The 23,656-nt window shown below is 44.1% G+C and overlaps 3 protein-coding genes across 7 annotated transcripts; 1 reads left to right on the forward strand and 2 right to left on the reverse strand.

The window, feature by feature from the left end:
* Nucleotides 1-631: 631 nt before the first annotated feature.
* gclc (glutamate-cysteine ligase, catalytic subunit) lies at nucleotides 632-7,993 on the reverse strand. The gene is made up of 16 exons (XM_030379035.1): nucleotides 7,441-7,993; nucleotides 6,682-6,794; nucleotides 5,752-5,934; nucleotides 5,445-5,558; nucleotides 5,249-5,307; nucleotides 4,990-5,126; nucleotides 4,692-4,766; nucleotides 4,141-4,257; nucleotides 3,646-3,784; nucleotides 3,411-3,523; nucleotides 3,196-3,288; nucleotides 2,998-3,102; nucleotides 2,513-2,594; nucleotides 2,311-2,423; nucleotides 1,777-1,897; nucleotides 632-1,434 (listed from the first exon to the last, which is right to left on the reverse strand). The coding sequence occupies exons 1-16, from the start codon at nucleotides 7,588-7,590 to the stop codon at nucleotides 1,253-1,255; spliced, it is 1,896 nt and encodes a 631-aa protein (XP_030234895.1). The 5' UTR covers nucleotides 7,591-7,993; the 3' UTR covers nucleotides 632-1,252.
* A 4,579-nt stretch (nucleotides 7,994-12,572) lies between these two features.
* On the reverse strand, nucleotides 12,573-16,884 carry klhl31 (kelch-like family member 31). Of its 2 annotated transcripts, none has more exons than XM_030379662.1 (3): nucleotides 16,592-16,884; nucleotides 14,496-15,698; nucleotides 12,573-14,391 (listed from the first exon to the last, which is right to left on the reverse strand). In XM_030379662.1, exons 2-3 carry the CDS (start codon nucleotides 15,668-15,670, stop codon nucleotides 13,659-13,661), a joined length of 1,908 nt encoding a protein of 635 aa, XP_030235522.1. In that variant the 5' UTR covers nucleotides 15,671-15,698; nucleotides 16,592-16,884; the 3' UTR covers nucleotides 12,573-13,658. The 2 variants fall into 2 exon arrangements, with proteins under 2 accessions (XP_030235522.1, XP_030235521.1); XM_030379661.1 differs by having other exon boundaries at nucleotides 14,496-15,701; nucleotides 16,592-16,766.
* Nucleotides 16,885-17,330: 446 nt separating this feature from the next.
* Nucleotides 17,331-22,789, forward strand: eloal (elongin A, like). Of its 4 annotated transcripts, XM_030379210.1 has the most exons (11): nucleotides 17,331-17,469; nucleotides 18,525-18,581; nucleotides 18,697-18,809; nucleotides 18,895-19,855; nucleotides 19,971-20,070; nucleotides 20,227-20,385; nucleotides 20,458-20,555; nucleotides 20,946-21,126; nucleotides 21,860-21,977; nucleotides 22,179-22,285; nucleotides 22,527-22,789. In XM_030379210.1, exons 1-11 carry the CDS (start codon nucleotides 17,395-17,397, stop codon nucleotides 22,586-22,588), a joined length of 2,031 nt encoding a protein of 676 aa, XP_030235070.1. In that variant the 5' UTR covers nucleotides 17,331-17,394; the 3' UTR covers nucleotides 22,589-22,789. The 4 variants fall into 4 exon arrangements, with proteins under 4 accessions (XP_030235070.1, XP_030235071.1, XP_030235073.1 ...); XM_030379211.1 differs by lacking the exon at nucleotides 18,697-18,809 and having other exon boundaries at nucleotides 17,356-17,469; XM_030379213.1 differs by lacking the exon at nucleotides 17,331-17,469 and having other exon boundaries at nucleotides 18,543-18,581; nucleotides 18,697-18,765.
* The last annotated feature ends 867 nt before the right edge of the window (nucleotides 22,790-23,656 follow it).

A 23,656-nucleotide genomic window follows, 5' to 3' on the forward strand; every position in this document is an offset into this window, starting at 1 on the left:
CGCCATCTAGCGGTAGAATAGGACTAGGCGGCGGCGTCTCCTCCAAAGGACACTCCAGTGAAACCTGATAACCACACCATTTGTGAAGTGCTCATGAAATGTGTTTATAGTCTTACATTTTCATTAAGTTTTATTTTGATAAAGACGCGCATAAAGTGGGTTTGATTTAAGCATGCAAGTTATCCTTTAATTCTTTTAAACGTATTTTTGAATGAATACCAAAGCCTTCTGGACGCAGTGTCGGACGACCCACAGTCCTCCTCCGATCACGCAAATGTGCTGACTGGTAGAATTCCTAGCGGGGTGTCAACTAGAAAATGCGGACATGGTTGGAATGAAATCGCCGTTGTTTAGAGAGCGAAGATCAAACCACCTTTGTTGCAGACAAATGTCGGGGGTGGAAAAGTTAAAACCTCATCTGAAATATAACATGCAGCATAATTCTAGAGGTAAAGATAAAAGCAAACCTTTGCTTTGTACCAAGACCGAATGTATGCAATTAAAATACTAGTCTGCTGAAGTATTCAATTTATTTTAAACATTCCTTTGAAGCTGTTTAAACTAGGTCTGCTTTGTCTTTCACCACCTCAAGCGGAAAAACCAGTACAAAAATATAACCACCACATGTGTGTGTAATATTGAAAAGACACATTTATTTTTTCATAAAGCGGAGCGTGCAACATGATTGAATGCTGTGCAGATTTATTGGAAACAGCAAACATTGCAAAAGTCTCAATCTCCACTTGCATTTAGCTCTCATTTCTACATTGTGCCAGCAGAGCAAGGCAAGCAGGATTCAGCACTTCAAAAGCGAAAGATTTCTACTACATGCCGAGAGGACTAATTTAAAAGAACCCACGTTAATGTTAAAAGCCCTGTAGGTGCTGTATATACAAAAAAACAACAACACACAACGATTAAATGCCCGCTATTGTACACCACTGCTAAAATGTACATTCACCAACGCTGGCGTCCTTCAACCACCAGTGAGAAAGTAAATATATACACATTTCAACGCCTCGCGCTTTAACCTTTTTTTCTTTCTCCGTTCTATTAAAATAAGTCGATAATCATAAAAATCTGATCAATTATGTACACACTTAGTGCCAAATGGGTGTCTTAAGTTGCGCACGTGTGGCACTCTGAAACGCTACCCCCCCCCCCCCCCGTGACAAGCCACATACTTGGTCTCTACATGCCGACGGGACCTGCGACGGTTCGGTTCACGCTACAGTAGAACGCCGCGGTGCTCTCATTTGAACCGGTTGATGGGCTCCCCGAAGAGCTCGGGGCAGCGCTCCTGCCCCGTGGCGATGCGGTCGCACTTCCTCAGGAGGTCGTAGTTGATCTTGTCGGTGACGACGCTGTCCTGCTGGTACTGCGGGTGCTGGGAGACGAACTCCCTCATCCACTTGGCCATGGTCATGAGCTCCCCTGTGGGGACACAGAGGCCACGCCGTGTGGGGTGAGGCCCTCGGCATCGCGGCTCGCTACTACAAGCCTGAGGCTAAGAGGCAACGGTCACGCCCAGATTCTTTCTGATAAAACCAAACTTCTTCATATGCATGGGAAAAATGCAAAATATATGTAATATTTATAGAACAATGGTGTGCATTAACTTTGAAGCGCTATACGATTTTGCAATTTTTTCCGAATAGAAACAATGGAGAAAGAGTGAGTGAGTGAGTGAGTGCGTGACAGTGAGTGAGTGAGTGCGTGCGTGCGTGACAGTGAGTGCGTGCGTGCGTGACAGTGAGTGCGTGCGGGCGTGCGTACCTGAGGCTCGTTTCTTGATGAGCTTCAGGTAATTGAGGATGGTGCAGCGCGTGTCCACGTCCACCTCCATGTTCTCCAGGTAGCAGTTGAGGATGGGGATCAGCCCCGGGAACACGCCCTCCTAGCGGACAACAAAAAGAAGAACACAATTCAACACACATACATGCATCGCCACATAATACTGTGAATACACACACCGCAATTGTGTAAGTATCTGATTTAATTTACTTTACTGTAATAGGGTTTTGGTCCTATTTTCGTCATTACTTCATTTATATTAATAATTATTTTATTGTGTACCATTTCCATTCAGGAATGAATCTACTTCAAATAACTGAATTTCTCTTTGTGGGGGGCTAGACCTGGGGGTGGATGGGGGGGGTTGGGGGGGGTGAGTGTGGTTGAATGTCGTATGATGTCTTATTTGCGTATATGTGTAACCGTTTTCTGTATGAATTATAAAATACAATAAAAAATTCTTTGAAATGAATGACTCCATTTCTCCCTCCGTTTTGAATGCGAGGGCGTTCCCACCTTCCCGTTGATGATGGTGTCGATGCTCATCAGCATGTACTCCTCGCTGTCGCCGTCCGTCTCCACGCCGTTCTGGGCGGACGCCGTGGCGCCGTCCAGCCCGGGGTTGCACCCTAGAGGGCGGGAGAGAAAGGAGCCCGCGATGAGTAAGGACCCCCACTGGGACAGCGTCAGCAGACCCACCGCGGAACGCCCCCCTTGCCTTTGAAGATGTCCTTCCGGAAGTAGAACATGTCTTCCTGCACAGCGTTCCTCTTCTGCGCGACCTTCATGTTCTCGTCCACCTGTCGGCGAGAACCAGGAGAATTCACAAAACTTAAAAGAGAAAGAAAAAACTGTGTTTGGGTACATGCCCCTCCACATGCAAGTGGAAGACACTGGACCGTAAGAGAACAGGACGATGAAAAGCTGCCAAGGCCAGATGTGGCTATGAAGCTGGCCAAACCGACTGTGAACGTGGAGAAGAGGACCATACAATGCAGCACTGCCTTGTCTGCCCCCTACTACCCAACCAGTGCAGCTCAAAGGGATCTCCCAGGGTTCAATAAAAAAGCTGGGTGGACTGAGTGAAGAAATGGGAAACTGTCACATAACCCACCAGCTACAAAGACGAGAAAAGAAGAAGAACAACGAGACCACATACAAGCCTAACTGCCAGAACAACCCGTGACGAAAGATAATATGTACCTTAGACAGGGGGATGAGGAAGTCCAATTTGTAGGATAGGATCACTCTTGTGAGGAGCACGACGAACACCACGTACGCAGAGTTCTCAAAGTCAGTCAGCTGCACCTGGAAGAACGCCAAAAAAAAAATGTGTCAATCACAATTTTCCTTCCCTCAGATCGAATCTCATTAAAACCCGCACGAGGCTCCGGTGGTTACCTCCATGGGGCGGAATTCAACCCTCCAGCCGATGTCCGAGTTTGGGGGCGGGGGTTTGAATCTCATGGTCTGCCAGTTGGTGGACTGGAGGTTCTATGGACCAAAACATAATGATGATGATCAATAAGCTGTCCACACGAAGTTAAGCAGACCTCACTGGCTATGCTGAGCCTTTGTTAGCACTGGTACTTATGCAATCACAGGCAAACACTTGCCTCGAAGTGATCGGACTCGTTCTCGTCGTCCAGGTTCAGCTTCTCCTCAAATATTGAAAGAGGGTCTCGGATGAAGAGGTGGGCTATGTGTTGAGCCAGCAGCTTGTCGATCCCTGAGACACAGCGATCAGACCATTGGTTTCACAATACGCACCGCGCCGGCGAAGTACGGAGTTCAGGCCAGACTCTTTTGAAATCTGAAGGGTGACCGGAGTGACTGTGAATTTGAACGTACCTCCATCCAGGAGCTGTTTGTAGATGTCCTCGTCGATGGTCAGGTCGATGTCGTTGTACTTCTCCCCGCAGCTGGAGAGGTAGCTGTCGATGGAGTCGTAGCGCGACTTGAAGATTCTGTATTTGTCGTTTTTCAAAGGCTGCAAAAAAGGACAAGAAGAAAGCTTTTCACAATGTTTGAAGACTAAAACGGAGAACAAATCCATCTGGTGGTATACAGCCCAATAACATGTGGCACAGGGTCCACACCATACTCAAGTTCCCATAAAAAAGGGCAGAGCCTATTATTTCACCGCCCCCACACCCTTTACCAGAGAAGCAGAATTGTATTACCTACACCAGACCGCAAAAACACATAACACAGGGTCGGGCTCAGGTTACTCATAAACTTCCTCCAACACCGACACCTGCGTCGCTGGAGTCAGCACGTGCCTCTAGCAACGACTCCCACAATTAAAGTTCATCCAATAAAACCCCTCGGATTCCAGCAGCTCACCTTAAGGCCTCTTTCCTCCGGTGTGCGGTCATCCACCGAGGCAGAAATAACCCCCCAGCGGCAATCAATATCGGACACGTACCCCCGGTAGAAGGGTGAGGCAGCACTCAGGGCCATCTGTGAGGAGCGGGCAAAACAAGCGCTCCACTTTATGCAGTCCGTTTGTTTGTTTGGTTGCAGCCCAAAAAAAACCACAATGGCTTCCAAACTCCCAGGACAAGGGGAGTTAGAGTCTGCCTTTTGAGAATGTTTGTCTGGACCGTGATATTTACTCTTTTACCATCTTTATATAACAATTACATTTCTCTTTTTTGAGTGACATTGTCATTTCGATGCTGTTCAGATGCTGCGCATGTAGAGCCATGCAACCTGCCTTTGTTGGCAGGCTGCTCCATTAATCAACGTCCTATCCCCTTGGTAATTCAAAAAGAATCAGATGGTAAGACTAATGCAAGCTGATTCAAGAGTAGAATGCATTAGAAGGCCAATCTCTGCCAAGTAATGGACCTTGAATGTTTCACTATAACACCGCCAATGCCTTATCGACTTACCACAATAGGGCAGAATGTTGCCAGTTGGTCGTACAGATATCTTGCCTCGGCAATGCTGCACGCTTGGAATGTCACCTGCGGTAAAGAGAGGTGAAGGCGGGTCAAAGTACAGCACTGCAACGCCTGGTCTGTGTTGCAAATCGCACTCTGCTCTTCCTGTTGGCCCCTGACCAGCGATGCAAATCGAAAAAAGCTACCAGTGTAGATTACGTGCACAGCCGTCGAGCATATCCAGTATCACGGTCGAGGTGTGACTGGATGTGTGCGTGTCGGCCCGTGTCCTGGTCTCTGTGTGTACCTGGAGGCAACAGTTGCCCATCCCGAAGCCCATGGCGTCCATGTAGATGTGGTCTGGTAGCGCGGCTCTCGCCCCCTCCCCGTCGTCCTCCGGAAAGTTCTCCACGAAGGGAGTTGGGGTTTTCTGGTCCCTGAAGACTGGGACAGACACAGACACAAGACCATGAGAATAAAAGCAATATAGCACTTCTGTTCCGTGCTATGAGCTGCACATGTAGACTTGAAGGCCTTGGAAACAAGACGCTACTCGCAACACTTACTTGGTACATTGATGACCACTTTCTCGCCTCTCCTGTGACGTATGTTTCTGGTCAACGTGCTGAAAAGAGGGTACGGAACATCAACATAGAACCACACACGATTAAGCCTCACATCGGGAGGCTTAGGGAGGCAGGACTCCCCTCACTCCTCCCACCAAAACATGCCGTCGAGTCCCGAGCTGTCCCATGAGCGTACCTGAATCTTGGATGTGTATTGATCGCTTCGTCTGGGAAGAACAAAGACCTGGAGACCCCCGCTTCCACAGGTGTCGGGCGATACTCTGGTTTGGTGAAACCCGGGCAACCTAACCTGGAAACATCAGACATTTACTGCACAATTCCATCTCAATATATGTATACATAAATAAATACATATCAGAGAGAGAGAGAGGGAGGATATTTTGGTAACATATTGAGCGTTCTTTATAGGCCTCCATGAGGCACTAAGTGGAAGTGCCCCAGGACCTCCTCTCCAGCGAGGGGCTGCCGGCTGGCCCGTCTACCTGGGGAAGGCGGTGACTGTGCAGAGGGTCTCGTTGGGCTTCAGCGCGGCAGAGGCCTCTCGTCGCCTCTTGTCCATGTTGTCCTCCACGGTGTTGAACTCCGACATGGTGCCGCCGTACGGCTGGCCGGGGGTGCCTTCGATCATGTAGCTGCCGTACTCCGGCCTCCACAGGGTGGGGTGGCTGGGGTAACAAAAGAGAGATTTAGACCCGGGGGAGGAAGGAACCAGCCAGGTGACGTCATCGACGCGCCGAGCGTGCTTCCACAAAGCCACGCGTGTTATCACAGTTTTGCCGACATGCTCAGTCACGCAAACAAGAATTTGCCCCCCCGTTTACCCTGGCTGGCCTCAATTATTTTCTGCTTTCCATCGGCCCCCTTTGTCTCCCAAGTTTCCAGCCAAGCCGCCCAAATGACTGAGTAATAAGCGACCCGTAGACTGAGGGGGGAATTAACAGCGGCAGTAAGTGTGACTTTGACTATTTGTTCACTCGTAATCTCGTTTAATACCGCTTTGGCTTTGAACAATCCGTGAGACACTTTATATTCCTACACAATGCTGTTGTGTCATTTCTAAGTGGCCACTAGGAAATGGCATACATTATGCACTTTGTGCAGTATTTCTTTCAAATATTTATACATTTATGAACTGGTTATCAAAGTAATCCATCTATACCGCCCCAAGTACTTGAACTTTGTTTTCTTTGAAAGTGTTTTGATACAGAGGAGTGGCATACAGTGCAATAAAGACACATTTATGTCATGCAATATTTATGACTTTTTTGGTGAAATGTCGGCTCATTACTGACCCCACTGCTTTTTTTAGTCCTAAAGAATACTAAACTATGCCAGGAGTTGCTTGTGTACTCTTGTAAGCACACAGTATTCATTCGTTGTGTTTCTGAAGGTGTAGTTGAATGCTTGCTTACTTAGGGTTGATCTTTTCACCTTGTTCTTGAAGCGTTTCTAAAACTTCCCCTCCACTGAGAACAATTCGAACCTTCTCGTTTGCCTCGTCCATTTCAATCAACATGTACTCCACCTAAAAAAAAAGTTCAAGAAAAAACCCAACATGTCAGCATTGACAACTGTTTGCATTAATCACATGCATGTTGTTTCTTTTAAATTTCTATAGCAAAGCACAATATCACACATTCATTACAAATTCATCAATCATCAATCATTCTCCAGGACTTTCTATCATCCCCCATTGTGTAATCCCCATTCTGCAAGGTGGATTAATCTATCACAACAACATTCCACGTTGCTTGAACGTATAGCTCCACACAGCAACGAATACAGCCAGTGTGCGATTGAAAATGTGAATTACTTAAGAAAGAAAAGTGTCTTTACTCTAATGTTAGAGAATATTCAGAGTCAGGAGCAGAAGTAGAAAATAAGGTCAATAGATATGTAACTGCACAGTGATAACAAATCGCATCAACGTGTAGGCCTACACATTGATAGAAGTACAAAGATTAAGGTGTAGGTTAATGTGTAATGGATAATGACGTATGAGGTGTAAGCCATTATTATATTGTAGCATACACACACAAGAAACATAAGGTATCACAATAATAAGCAGTGATAAGTTAATTTCTACGTAAAATGTTGTCACCCACACAGGCTTTGTGAATAAGAGGAGTTCAACTTGAACCTTTTCCATTCATTCTTTCATTCATGCTTACCTCGTCTCCCCATTTCAACACGTCTCTCTGGCGGTCTTTCACTTTATTGTAGATGTTGAGGAACTGAATGATACCATGTTTACGGATGTGATCTGCGTACTTCTTGGTTTCCTCCCAGTTGAGCGGTGACCCTTGTGACAGCAAGCCCATCGCGGAGAGACCAGTGCTGACCTATGCTGTCTACTGGTGCGTGGTGCAAACCAGTTTGCTAAAACACAACAGTGGCTGGCTAGTTCTTCCGAAATAAAAGATGAGCGGAGGTTTTAGACACCGATCCAAACAAAGGAGCAGATATGAGAAAAGCAATGCGAATTCTCCTTGGTTTCGTTTGTGAACTGACCATCAAGATGGCCCGTGTGCATCACTGGCTAATGTGTGTTTAGCAAGGTAAAGACACACACACTGCACAGACCGCTCAAATCACCCAGCTTACACTTGCATCTGAATTTCTTCTCTGTAGCCCAAAAGCGAGACAATAGGTGATGGTTATGATAAAGCGACTAACGGGTGAGTCTGGTGCTCGTTGTACACCGATCTGTGCGGTTTAACGAGGTTACGTGAACGGCTACTGCGCGCTGTGCTGCTGCGGCTCCTCCTATAAGCGGCAGGGAGCTGCAGACTGGAAACACGTCACGCCGTCAGGCGGAGCCGCGTCATCCTATGACTCAGCAAAACGGGACATTTGCAACTCCATCCACAACGCACGGATCTGGTTCTTCGGTTTTTAATTAGCCTACTACATTGTTGGCACGTCAACAAATGTGTCGTAGTAAGAATGACGGAGCAGTTTTGCCCAATGCAATTGTACACGTGTATTTTTTTTTGTCACAGTTCAAAACATAGAGCCTACCTCACGCCTTATAGCTGATGTTAATAAATGAAAAGCCTAATAAATAATTCATGTTAAGCGGCCGTTTGAAGGTGTTTACCCTAATTATAATAAGGCCTAAAGTTATATGAATGAACAGCATTAAAAATATCAAATAAAGAATTTATGAGTCTATGGGACTTATATTATAGGACATGTGCAATGTAACCTCACACCGCAAAGACCATTTCGGAACTATGGGAGCATGTTATCGGTAGTAAAGGCGTTTGGGTCATTGTTAGGTAATTAATCAGGCAGTTGTTTGTCGTTAAGGGGAGACATGCCGTATTGGAAACGGTCACAACGTATCTCATGTGAAAGACCGGGCAATATATTTAGCTGATATGGAAGAGATTATTAGCCTAGGTTATGATAATGATAAATGATAATGCTCTTCTAAATTAGCATTGGAATAAGCCCTACCAATGTAAGGCTTATTCCTTACATTAAAATAGTGGTGTTAAGTATGCACCAATTTTAACTTCAAGTGGTGTAGCCTATACTTTAATTTAGGAAATTACATATTCATATTTATTATTAATTTAACTCATAAACAAAGAATTGAAAAGAGTGATCGGCTACTATTTCACTAACGCTACTCCTATGACTATTATTATTAGGTTATAATTATTTTTGGGTGTCAAGCAACGAAGTTGCGAGACAACCTATTGTTATTATTATTATTATTTATATTAAGTCATAAGTAGTAGTAGTATTAGGAATATTAGTAGTTAGTAATAGTTGTAGTAGTAAATATAGCAGTCTTAGTAAGAGTAGTAAGCAAAAAAAAGTAGCAGTAAAGTCAATCAATTGACTGGACAAATAAAAGGTGTGTCCCACATTAGTGTTCTGCAGGATTCATTTTGTAGGAAGGTGGGGCCTAGGTCATGTATGGACCTGGGAAAGATTGAAATGCAAATGCCTTTCAGATCCCTATCAAGAGGACTGAGAGGCGGGTATACCAGGGCGTGGAATGAGCTCTGGTATTGGTACCGGTCTTGTACCAGTCCATGTGCATCCCAACATGGTGTTGGCTGAAATGCACATAGGCTTCTGCTGTTTTGTAGAACATCAGGCCTGAGACTGGGTAGAAGAGAGAAGTCCCTGGTCTGCTTATTGAGTGAAGCAGCAGGTGAAATAGTTGCAGCACATTGGGCACAATCCAATCCCACATTCCTCCATGCATCTTTGACGGTTGATTGAGGGCAAGCCCTACGAAGGAATCGTTGCCATCAGTGTATGGGTGACTGATTAGGCTGATTTGACATGTCACGTCAAATTGTTGACATGACAGTGATTGATCAATTAAGGTTATTTTTGTTGGTGACAGTTGGTTAGAGATGGCACGTTCCATTGTTTTAGAAAGGAATGAAAGAAGAGATACCGGCCTGTAGTTCTGGATGTCGATGGTGTCAAGGGTGAGTTTCTTAAGGAGCGACTTGATTCTGCCTGTCTGTCTTGAAGGACGCTGGAATAAGGCCTGAAGTGAGGGAGTGGTGGTGAGGAATGGCAGGATGTCGCTCGAGACGGCCTGGAGGCGTGAGGGGGTCGGGTAAAGGGGGCAGGTGGTGGCGTTGTTAGTGGTAACTATTCTGTTGACACCTTCTGAGGAGAGAGGGATAAAGTGGGTACAGCAGAGATGGGGATAGGGGCAGGAGGATGGCAGCAGGGGTAAAGAGGAACTGATGTCCCTCACCTTCTGGGTAAAGTAGTAAACAAAGTCATCAACTGTGAGGGAGGAAGGAGGGGGGAGGGTTGAGAAGGGAATCATATATAACAATAGGGGCTATGGGATATTGTAATCATAACTCATGTATTAACACCATTAGTGGCAGACTAAGTGTGTGTGCACAACTGCATGTTTATTTTGGAGTTGTTATCACAATTCAAACAACAAGATCATCCATAGTAGTAGTCAACAACGGTCCTGACAAACTAGTTTTGTCGGTTGTTAGCTGGTGTTGAGATCAAATGATGTGTCTGTCTCTTGCTGATGGATTGGTTTGTTAGTATGTGTTCACAGAATTATAATAATAATAATAATAATAACTATAATAATCATCATAGGTATGTTTAAGTTAGAGGGGTAGGAAGGAGAACCAGCAGTTCAGTTGTATCACTTGCTTCTTAGTTTACTGTCTAAATGTACAGGTCACGTTCCTCTGGTTACACTTTAACTGTTGACCCAAGTCGTTTTCTATCTAGTACAAGGAAGGCTGAATAGCCAGCATGTCTTACACCATGAAGACTAGATAAGCTAGGTTGTATATGGTCATATTTGATCACGACGAATGGTTTGAGTTGCCGTTCATGATCACCTAAGAAGGGTTGTTAGCCTGAAGGTGTGAGGCTCAGCTTCTGAACAGAATGTTTGTGCTTCTGAGACTGCTGAGGGACACACATGACCACTCCACATTCTGGTTTGAGGCGGATCATTGACTGTATTTCGATATCAGTCTGTATTTCGTCTTATGATTAGAGATATGAATATTGGCTCAAGAGTTCGTTTTATCTGTTTCCAACATGCTTTGACAACTTTTTAGTCCCCATGATAACTTACCAAAAGGTTTGCTCTTCCCAGGACAAATATGTCAATCTGCAAAATGTTGACATAATCTGTCTCTCTACAACGAGTCATGGTCCAAAAAAAGAAAGGCTAGGGTGAAGGTGCAGGTTTACAGGAACTGCAGTGCATTACTAAGATCGTTTTAGGTTCTTCCTGCCACTGCTTAGCTGCTGATGTCAGTGAACTAGAAAGGTGGTTGTCCGCCATTAACCCCAGAAAAAACGGTGCGTACTATATTTTGACACACTCAATATTCATATCACACCCTCTTTGCTCCAGCAATACGTTTTGCGCAGTGGACCAACTGTTACACATTGTGATGTAAGACATGCCTACGCATGACTGAAATCTTGTTTGAGTTTTCATGCAGTAAATACAACTATACATGCTTTGCATACTGCTACAAGTTGCTTCCAGAAAGGGCATTTAGGTCGGGGGGGGGGGGGGGGGGGGGGGGGGGTGTAGCAACAGGTCTCTATTTGAGGCTGATGCCTCAAAATGCAGACAGAATTGTTATAGTGACCGTTGTTTGCATGAAGAAGCATGCCGTTATCGGTATCGATATCAGCACTTCTGGTCATGTATTAGGCCTACTTTGTATCGGATCAATACCACATTTTACAGCCACCACTAGTTCAAAGGGAGGTGTTCAAGGATTGCTGAAAAGTGAGAGGTGATGTGAAAAGGTCTTGTCTGGGTCAAAAAGACCTGGTGGTCAATGTTGATCATTAACTTACAGGTCAACGATCCCTCTGGTGGCCATAACCCTTTTTTTTTTTATGTTAAACAATGTTTAGTTGGGGTAAGGATTATAATTGATAAACCTTGGGAAATGGTTGTAAATTGTCTTGTTTCTTTACTTCAAGTAAGTATGAATAAATAAATGCCCTAAGCATGCGGTGGCGAGCCTTCCCTCAAATATTTTCTGAGAACTTGGCAGCCCTGCTGGAATCTTTCATCAGATACTTATTATAGTGGCGGGACCTTTGATTTTAGGTGGAGCCCATTGTCTGGCTAAAAATTACACCAAGGACACATGGATGCTATTTTTTGACTCTTTGACTCTCTGTATGGTAATGTCCCCACATACATGATCTATTCTACACAACAGGATCATAAGTACAGCCTGTGGACAATATTGTGAATTGGTCTTTTCAGATATGCAAATAGGTTGAATCCTAACAATTATTATTACTTTTGAGAATGATGAATCTCGAACTTAATGAAAATAATGGGATGTCACTTTGATAATCAGACACAACTTGATGTTTGTTATGATTATGATTCAACATGTGTTCAATTTGTGAATCTTATTTAGACATTATTAAAAAAGTTTGTGAATGAAAAACAAAAGACTTGAAGACAAGAAATCGCTGTTATTCGATTGTAGCAAGCTTTTCAGTATCATATAAGAGTCTCAATAATAAGACACTTAGACGTTAAATAAATACATACAAATATATAATAAAGGATAATCAGATATTTACCATTAAATCTTCCTTTATACTACTACACAATATGATCAATATGCATTTACTTCAATGCAAAAGTAAAGTTAATATGCTAAAGTACAATCAAATGAAAGCTAAAGTAAGCAAGAAAACAAAAAGTGCTCAAAAATAATGTCCAATTTCAATCTAAATTAATTGGGTTGGGAAGTAATACATATGATTCGAAGAAAAAAATTATAAAGACAAGTTTGCACAAAATAATAGCTTTTTATTTTGCATTTAAATAAATAACTGTTGATCAGTATCACACAATCACAACTATTGGATTTAAATACAAATATATAAATAGATCATGAGCAGTCAAGGAGTTTTTACATTCCTTTTGTTGTCCCCCATTGAAAGCTCAGGCAGATTTTATTTTCCTATAGCATCTTTTTATTTTATCTTTTTACAAAACATCACGTCTAAACCATTGAAACCCCTACCACTCCATCTTCTGCAGAACATAATCAATTTCCTTTCATGGATAGGCTTGTTAGACACACAATGCCTGCCTGGGTATTACTCTATATATGACATGCATACAGACGAATTGAACCCTGAAGAGAAATGTGTTGAAACTGGCTTTTACTAAAACCACCTACTCCTGGTAGAAGCTTTCATTTCAAAGTTTGAACCCGCTCATTCCAACCATTCTTGTTATATGAATGCAATGCTTTGCCCAGAGATGGATTATCAGATATTCGATAAATTGAAACATTGTAATTCTCTTTACAAAGTGTTTCAATAACTGTTTTTTTTTATTAAGTGTCTGTATTAACAATGGCAGATATTGCATTTTTTTTCCATTGTTTAAAATAGTATATGCCTGCTCACCTCACCTCATTGAGTTCTAAAGACTTTACAATATGTGGCCACCATTACTTGCTTGTCAATTTATTTCTTTGCCATAAAATCATTACATTTACATAACTACTGTGCCTTCAGATTGGACAAAATCATCCTATCTTGATTGGACCCAAAGCAAATTCCTGTCCGATGATGAGTTTGATGTATTATTTTCTGTGCCTTCATTTTTGTCAGCTACAATTACACAACATGATTTACGTCATCAATAATACTGATTCCCTTTGTATATTTTCAAAAGGTTAGCATTTCAGTTATGACATTATGATAAATGTAAGTGTAAACCAATTTATTAGCCATTTCCCATGACATCATTGATAATGGAAATATTCTTCTTGTCTGTTTACCGATGAATCTTACTGTTTCTAGAATTTGTTACCAATATATTGTCCTACGATACAGGCATTACAGGCATTTATCTGACAGTTCATATACTAACTGGGGCAGAAGAAACTGAACTGGCCCTAGACTCTCGTGTTTTACGTGTGGGTATGTTGACCATGCAACACGAGATACCAACAGTGGCTTCCGGCAGCTCGTCATCCTCAGTCCATTCGTTGATATCAGGGCTGTAAACCTGGATGCACTTCTTGTACTTCTTCTCCACCTCGTTCCAGCCCCCCAGGAGATAAACCTTCTCGTTGAGAAGCGCCACGCCGGCCGTGCTGACCCCTGTGCGCAGTGGGGCACAGTAGCTCCACTGCCCGTTTTGGGGGCTGTAGCATTCCACCGCAAAGACATCCACCCTCTCCCCGCGGCCTCCCAGCTGGCTTCCCCCGAGCACGTAGGCCCGGTCTCCCACCGTGGCGGCGCAGTGCCAGCCCCTGGGCGTGCTCATGCTGCTCTTATCCTGCCAGCTGTCCGTGGACGGGTCGTAGCTGCACACGGCCCGGGTGTAGGCGTTGTTGATGTACCCTCCGGAAACGAGGATCTTGCCGTCGATGATGGAGCTGGCGTGGCAGCAGCGCGGCACCTCCATCGGGGCCTTGGTCTGCCACTGGTTGGACGAGGGGACGTAGCACTCCACCGAGGCCTGGACGCCGTCCGAGTTGCGGCCACCGATGGCGAACAGGAGGCCGTTGAAGGTGTTGAGGCTGAAATGGGTGCGCTTCTGGATCATGTTGCTCAGGTGAATCCAAGTGTTGAAGCGGGGGTCATACCTTGAATAAAAGTCAAACACAAAAAGTTAAGGATTTGCGGTGATTAACGACGGCAAAGTCATGACGACAGATTGTCAAGAATTGTCTGACGGCGGTTTGCTCACCTGCAGAAATTGCTGACGGCGTGTTTGGCCTGGTTCCTTGCGTCATTCTGGTCCTCTCCGCCCGCCACGTACAGGAAACCATCCAGGACCGCCACACACTGGTTAAAGCTCTTGGCTGGCATTTCCGTCAGCTTATTCCAGACACTATCAGCATCCCGGTACAGGACCTCCTTGCTCAGAGACTTCTCGGTCAGAGCAGGGCGTCCGCCGACGGTGATCATCACCCGGACGCCCCCGCGCACCTTGGTCCTGCGCGACTGGAGGATGTTCTGTTGGAACGGCAGCAGGTGGTAATTCATGGCGTCGACCAGGAGGCGGTGGCACTCGGGGTCTTGCATCATGCGGGGGGCGTTCTGGACGTGGTTCACCAGGTCCTGGGCGGAGATGGTGCCGAAGCGGATGTGGGTCAGGAGGTCGGCGGCGTACTTCAGCCTCTTCTCGTCGAAGTCCAACCACCTCATGGCGATCTGGAAGGCGGTGACCTCGGAGGGCAGCTGCAGGGAGTCGTCCGACAGGAAGTCGCAGATCTGCTCAAAGGTGAGCTTCAGGAACTGCTCCATCTCGGAGAACTCGATGAAGTTCTCCCGCATGAACTTCTGGGCCGCCTTCTTGGTCTCCTTGAGGTCGTAGGTGTCGGCGATGTTGGCCACGTACATGCAGTTCTCCACGCTCAGCTCCTGCATGAGGAAGTCGCTGCACATCTTCACCAGGGTGTGGATCTGCAGCAGCATCGCCGCGGCGATCGTGCTGCCGATGCTGTACAGGGACAGCGTCAGCTTCCCGCTGTAGGCGTACGTGATGGCGGTGGCCAGACCCACAGGGGAGAGCTCATTCAGGTCAATGGTCTGCAGCGCCGTGTCCTTCTTCAGGATGTTCTGGATGTATTGGCTGCAGGACGCCATGACCACCTTGTGGACATCGAAGGACTTTGACTTGGTGGCCACGGTGAGGTCGCAGAGGAAGCTGTCCTGCCTCATCTTGCTCAGCCCTTCCAGGAGGTTGGGGGCGTACACCGCGTCCGTGACCTCGGTGGAGATGCAGCTGAAGCCGTTTCCCCCGTCCAGCAGGGTGTTCAGCCCGTTGATCTTGGTGACGGGGCTGTCTTCCACCATGATGGTCATCTCATTGATCTCCCCTTTGTTCTTCTTGGTTGCCTTGTTCTTCTTGGGAGCCATGGCTGAAGCAGAGTGTCACGGCCCAGGTCTTCTGAAAGCAAAAACGCACACTCTGAAGATAAGTTCGATTTAAGGGGTTTATTGTGTGTTTCTTGCAAATGTCTGTTTCTCGACAGAAATAGAATGCCTTGATGATAGACAAACAGATTGGAAATCAGGAATTCAACATGTATAATTAATAACTGATCTGATAGTATTGTTAAGGGGCTACTGCCCTGTTCACTACGCTCACTACGTTAGTGTTCTGTAGATTGCCTTGTCAAACGACCCTTCACCGAAGCACATTCAACTAAGTCAGAATACAGTTAGATTAGAAAAACCCATAAAATATTAGTTTTTCTTACAGCATATAATCCTTAACAAATTGGAAAGCTGCCTCAGGGCTTGGTGATAGTGGAGGAGGTGCAAGCGTCAACATTCCTCTCTCTGCATCTGTCACAATTTATCAGTACGTGTCCAGGAATAGCAACGGCGTTGGGTCCAGCATGGCGTTCCTTTTATAGACTTTGAGGCCAGAAGACACCACCTCATGTTCTCGTATTGTTTAAGCAAAAATATAAATGAAACCCATATTATTGTGGAGTTTGTTGTCCTATTCCTAGATTGAAACCAATACGATAGTCTTAATAAAGTGAGACAAATAGGCCCTATAACTCCTTGACTTATTCTCAAATTTGCTTATTAAGGGGTGGTTTTGCATGATAGGTTTGTTTGCTCACAGTAGGCGATGTAGACTACTAAATTGTTTATCAAATACAAACAGTTTGCTTTGCTTTGAAAGCGCTCATGAGGTATTTTGGCCAATTTATATTTGGCCTCACACACAAAGCACGGAAGCAAGGACACCCACTGTTTCTCCAAACATCCATAATACCACACAATAAAACAACGTGCGTAATTTATAAATCAGAAGTTACTCACCTGAGGAATTAGGATGAGGCCGATGAGAAAAGCCCTTGCGGCTCTAAATCGTCTGCGGGAGAGAGAGACCGAGGGACACCGTTACTCGATAAGACATAAGGTTAACCCCTCCTCTATGGGAGTGCATGAGAACAAAGTATTGCGCAATAATCGACGGATTAGCAGGACCGACCCAGCAAGACCCCCAACACGCGCGCGCACGCACACACGCACAAGCACAGATCCAGCAGAATCGTCCGATGCCACTTAAATGCTCCAAATACTACAAAGGATAGGATCATTTCAAGCCCATTTTCCATGTCTATCAAAGTATCAACACAGTTGTCTCAATTCCTTTGGATCGATTTATGCACACGCGTCATCCCTGCGAATAGATTCAAGGCCATTTAATTGGGATTTTTTTGCATCCATATGTCCATATAGTCCATATATTTTCGATAGCAGTATACTATTATCCTTCCATACAACAACTAGCATAAATAAATATTTAAAGTATAATAGAATGCCAATTTTTTTAAATGGGCCAGAATGTGTGTTGTTGCAGTTTATAAAATGAACAATTAATTGATGGTCCCTTTAGAGACATTTGGGCTGAGTGTTATATGTTAATGTTATTTTTATAAGAAGTGACGTTCTAATTGACCATCCATTTAAATGGCTCAAATGAGTTGATCCAGTGAATGCAATCTATAGAATAATGACCTGGGACGGATTATAGGTTCAGGGGTGCCGCCCATTATATAGTGTCATAGGTATCCGTTTCCGCGTGTGTAAATGATTGCACGTGAATAAAGCAAAGAGTGATGGCCAGCTCGGATCTGGTGAAAAAGGTGATACAGCTCAAACTACAACTCAAGGACACGTCGAAGTCTACTACGGTAGGCTACGTTTATGCAGGCCTAGAATGACACCCACAAACGTAAGGTGGGGCCATGTTGGCCAGTGTTGTTACTTTACTTTATACACATGGCTTTACGAGAGCTGCGCTTCTCAGGCGCTCATGTGTCCACACGTTCACAGTTGTTTAGGTAATGAAACGACCTAGGCCCATTTCGAACGAAGGGCTTATAAACGAGGCCATGACAAATCAGGTCATGTTGACACATTAAGATAGCTTTTTGTTTTTCCTTCACAACTCTGCATATTGTGATGCCTATAGAATACACAACATTTAGTTTTGCTTAATTGAACTAGGTTTCAAAAAATAATGTTCAGGATCGTTGAAATGTTGACAAAACAGTGATTCAAAAGGGTAGCTTCTTGATGGTGCGGCCCAGTGGCTTTTCCTTGAAGCCCCAATCCTTGCACACAGCTTAGGTTTTACGCAGGCTGCTGACCGAATGCTATAACAGTCGACTCTCTGCGGCAGGGGGGCAGTTTGTATCGCCTTGTTGCTAAAATTAACTTCACTCCCAGTTGTTCAACTTATGGCTGCTGTCCGTCATTACTGCAAGAGTTCTCTGTCGGCTTGCTATTAGTCACTTGGTTTGGTCGTCGACTCAATGGTTGTTCATGAAGTAATGGCCGAGACTTTCACTCCCCAGACATTACATGGGTTGTTTTAATTCATTGAATGGCCTGCCAGTGTGTAACCTGATGCCTTTTAAACCAAACTTAGGAGCAGTTGCATTACCCGTTTATAGGTCGTAGTAAAATGATCAGCCAAAGTGGGTGTGTTTAGGGTTCCCATAGATGGAGCCCCCTTCTCAAAATGCACAGTCAGCAAGTCACACTTTAGCGATCCAAATCCAGGATCGCCATGTATGGCATGAAGGCCTAAGCTTCATAAAAAATCGGATTCCTTTGAACATTTAATTCATGCAATTTATCAGACACATGAATGGTTTACGATTCAGCTATATTGTATTTGCAAATTGATTGACGGATAGGAAAAATAATGGTGGTGTTAATGTATTGTTTATTATTCTCACAGCTTCTAAAAACCTTGCAGAAGCTTCAGGGTCTGGATGTCTCCTTGGATATTCTTTCCGTAAGACTTTTTTGTTTTATATATTTTAACATATGTGACTACAATTGTTGCCTCGGTACTCCTAGTTCAGACTTTTTTGGAGCTGAGCTTATATTTGCATTTAAAATCCTGACAGGAAACCGGTATCGGCAAAACTGTAAATTCTTTGCGGAATCACAAGGAGGTTGGAGATGTTGCCAAATCGGTAGTAAGATACTGGAAGAAATTAGTTCCTCAGGACTCCATAAGGTGCTGTTTCACATTGCTTTGTTTTTTAATTGAATGCAGTAATTCATTTGGTCATTTTCCCTAAATTATGTTTGCTTAAACACAGCAATCCAGTAGCTTCAGACACTTCACAAACTACACAATCGAAAGATGGATTGGAAGAGAAAACTCACACAAGCAGTGGAGAGACAGACAAAAGAGGAGAATGTCTAAAATCTCGGGGTGAGAGCAAGGAAACGGCAACAGCAATTAAGGGTTCAAAGAAATTTGACGACAAAAGACCTGCTTCACCCCAGGAACCACGCAAGGAGAAGAAGAGGGAAGATGATCTGTGGGGAAGCTCTCTGGAAAGAGAAACTCCTCAAGTCCCAAAGGACAAATCTAGTAAATTAAAAAAAGACGATGTAAACAAAAGCCATAAAAAAATACCCCATGAAGATGAAAATAATAATAAACATGACAGGCATCATGACACTATGCATAGAAGCAAAACTAGCAAGGACTCAAAATGCAGACTGACCCCTAAAGAAAAAACACTCGGCACAACAGACACTGAAAAACTCTACGAGGACAAAGAATCAAAGAAAAAACATCAAAATCCGAAATCCACACCAGAGCAGCCTGTTCAACAGCCTCTCCCTTCTAAGGCTGAAGCCAAATACTCAATGACTTCATCTGATTCAGCCAGTGAGAAAGAGGATGGCACAGACACGTTGGCAAGCTCTTGGGACCGCAAAAGTAAGAAGAAGAAAGTGGTTGAAGAAAATAAACGGTGTCAAAAAATTATGAAAAAGTCGGAAAGTGTTGGACATTCAAACACCAGCAGCAAAAAGTCCAAAATAAAGGTCAATAATTCAAGCGAGGCTGATTTAGCGGGACCGTCCATGTCTTTTGAGTCTTTCCTGAGCTATGACACCAATACATCGAAACGGAAGGTGAGAAGCACATCCAAGCAGCCTCTTCCCAAGAAGACGAAGACTCGGGAGAAGGGGGAAGCCCCAAAACAACGAGAAGAGAAGACCTTCAAGTTGCCTCCACTCTTGGAAAATGGCGTCGGCATGAATAAGGTATAGCGCAATCTTGTGGACAGTTTCAAGTGTCTAATGAATGCATGAAGTACATAATGAAGTACAGCGATTGTCGCCACCAGGTTCAGGACTAACCCTTTCTTATTTATATTAGGTTAAAGATAATGTAATGGACTTGCTCAACACTCCCTTGCCAGAATTCCTGCCTGAATGCGATAAGTTCTCCGTTGTTGACTACTATGAGCCCAAGAGAGGTTGGTTTGTGTGTACATAAGTAGAAACATGGGTGCTGTGGAGACCATCTGAAAGCATCTCGTCTTTCAGTTGTAAGAAATGTGTGACGTCACTGAGGGCAACTGTTGATACAAGTCAACCTTTTATTCCATACATTTATTTATTTTTCTTTACAGTAGAGAAAGAATCGTTCGATGACGCTGGGGAGAAACACTTCACCGGCCATCGTTGTAACAAGAAAATGCAAGTGTACTCGGGAAACAAGAGTGCCTTCCTGCCGAGCATGATGAGCTTGTACCAACAGTGCATCCGCGCCCTCCAGAACAACATCGACAGTGAGTGACGCCGGCCATCTCGTGTTCTGGCGTTTCGATCTGGTGAATGTTTATGTTGGAATGTTCCCTCAGTGCTGTACGACACCGGGGGAGTCCCGTTTGAGATCCTGGAGCCGGTGCTGGAGAGATGCACACCGGATCAGCTGCTGCGCATTGAAGAATACAACCCTGTAAGATCTGGCTCTTTGGAAGCTCATTTTCCGTTGACTCATCGGTTTAGTCATTGAGTCACTTTAATCCAAAACCACACAGTCACCTTGCTCAAGTACGCCTGCAGGTAGCATTGGGGATTGAGGCAGAGCCCATTTCCTTTTGACTATGGAGTCAAATAATAATTGACTTCATTTGTCAGACAGTTCTGAAATTTGTTTTGCATTTAGTTGCTCAATTAATGTATGTGTCTTAACGCATACATTAATTGTCCACAGTTTCCATTGTAGGGCATTACATCACACACCACAAACAGAAAACAGAAAAAACACAAACGCATAGAAGACATAAACACCACAAACCGCTAGACAATCCTGCCCGGAAAGGATAAACACTATCCCCCTTCATAGAGCTACATCGGAGAGACCGACCACTTCTGGGGAAGACACTGTGAGAGAGACTTCCGAGGAGCCAGGCTCCTGGAATACGAGTCCTGGAAGGAGATGTACGTGCGGCTATCTGAGGAGAGGGAGAACAAGTTCAAAAGACTGGCCAAGACCATCGTCTCTGCTCATTCAAAGAAACCTCAAGGTAGCTTGTTGTACTGGCCTGTGTCTTCTGTTATTTTACTAGGCCAGCGTAACATGGTTGGCCGTTCAATATGATCAACTTCAATTGAAGAACTCAACTGGGCGTCTTTTGAAACGTTTTTTATAAAAGGACTCGATGTTGACTGTATTGTTTTGAATTTATGTAGCGCTATAATCCCATTTCGCCCACAGTTTTGTATTAATGAGATGTCTATCTGTGATAAATGAACGTTACGATGGGTGACAATTCATTTTTTAAATGAAAGGTCGGCTAATTTATTTAGAAGCATGCCCTCATTATCTAGCCACGAGAGGGCTTCGAAGTTATAAATTATCACGCAAAATAGCCTAATTTGGTTCATCCTTTTCGGGAGGTTTAGCTGTGGGGTTCTTATGCTGTCTGGGCTTTGTGATTTAACTAGTTTGTCTGATCGGGCAGACCCATAAATTCTGTCCAGCCTAATATAACCTGAGCACCTGTTCGCTGGTCAAGTCTGAAGAAAAAAAAAAAGCTGAAATGCTGTAGGCTGCAGGAAGAAGAGAACCAATACCAAAAAGAGCACTATTTTGCACTTGGTTTGTTGAACTCACCGGTAAATGTTTTCACTTTTAAAACTAAACATTTCCTTTCATAGCGAGTCGAACCCGGTGGTTTGTTTGCACAGCCGTGCTCTGCACTGTTTGAGAGTACGCATCCCGTTAAAATGACCGCTGTTCGGGCCCCTTCTGCGCAGGTCGCCAGGTGAAGATGGCGTTCATCCACACCGTTGCTAAGCCTCCGAGGGACGTCCGGATCCAGCAGGAGATGTACGGAACAGCTGGTGCCGTTCAGCCCAGTGCCGTCCGAGCCAGGTGGGTTCCGTCAGCCGTGAGACCTACAACCTCACCCTGTTGCCGTGTTGACATTTGCATGAACGAGCATGAATTGTAATTGCCTGCATTTCCTCGGGTGCGTGCATATTTTTTATTTGTCGTTCTAGAAACTGGGTGGCATTTTAACAACCCTCAACTTTGACCTTGGGGACAACAAGATGAACTGTGGTTTCCTTTCAGCGTCAAGATTCACGAACACCGGCCTAGACCAAGCTGTGTTGAGCCCCCTAAATCGAACCCCACCAATTCGGGGACGGCAAATTCACAAGACCCTCGTAAAAGAACAAGTAAGACTTGATTGAATGGTGTTTTGGCTTTGGGGGGGAGGGGCAGAATGAGTTTCGTAATTCAACTCCTTCGGTTTTCACTTTTATTCGATTTTCTAGTTTTTGTGGTCTGTGATTTGTTGTCATAGTGATGGGGGATATGTAAATTAATTATCGGCACTTCACTCATTATTTTCCCTTCTCCTGCACTAATGGGCAACATTACCAACCAGAGTAATGAGTGTATTTTCTGTTATTGCAGGAGTCGCTCCAATGATGGCAAAGTCACTAAAAGCCTTCAAAAAACAACTAGGACGCAGATGATTGCTCTCACTGAATAAATCTTCGCACAAACAAGGGTTCACAACATTGAATTATAATTGCACTATCCATTCATAACTAGAGACAATGTAGGCATAGGTCACTCTTGTATTATCTTGATTTCTGATAAGCTTTGTAAGAGATTATAGTTTTGTTTCTTTCATAATATTCACTATTAAACGAGCATCTGAAAGGGCAATCTAATGCTGTGCTGTTTGGTTTTGTCTGTTTTTGTGGTTGATGCTTCTCGGTCATTTGGTATGATTTGGCTCCCTCTGGTGCTCATGGAAAGAAACTGGCGCATATGATATTTATTGATTTACTGGAGTATTAATGAGGCCAACTTCGTGTGCTTTGTTTTGAAACACTAGGCTACAGTTCTGTTCTGGGAAGAAAGAGCACACTAGACTCAATCCATACAATAATATCGTAACTCAATTTCAGAGGATTAAAAGGCAGCATTTGGACATTAGCCGCCTGAAAAAAAGCAATTAATATTCTGGTTCTAAAAGGTAGTGTGATTTCATTGGTTACATCATGCCCTGTGTGCTGTCTTAGTTTAGATTCCCAAGTTCCCTTGGCTTTGATTGTTGACTAAAGTCAATCATTCATTTAAAAAATGTCAAATGGATGCCCATACGTTTGTGCTACTGAAATTATAATTGACATCTTGAAGTCTGAAGAAATGGTCTACTCTGCCTGCACAGAATAGTCTATCCTGCATTCTGTACCACTTTAGCGTTCAAGATGAGGTTAACTGCAATCAAAACACTTAAACCGAGGAAAATGGGTACGAAGCAGGAATTTAAGTGGTAGCCTAGTCAAGAAGAATAAAGCATGCTTGTGTAATTTTGCTTTCAATTAGGCAACAAATGTTTGAATGCATGTGGTTCAGGTTCTAGCAACAGCCGTTCAAGTTGTAGATAGGCTACTGGGTGAATAGATCAGATTTATCCATCAAATCTGATCACTACTGCATACGCAATGGTCCGGCTATGAAGAGTTTTTACTAAAATCAAAATTCAACATTGATGCATTTTGGTGGATGATTTTGTTATCGGATATCAAACT

Source organism: Gadus morhua, chromosome 15, assembly GCF_902167405.1.
Source record: "Gadus morhua chromosome 15, gadMor3.0, whole genome shotgun sequence".
Classification (NCBI taxonomy): Eukaryota; Metazoa; Chordata; class Actinopteri; order Gadiformes; family Gadidae; genus Gadus; species Gadus morhua.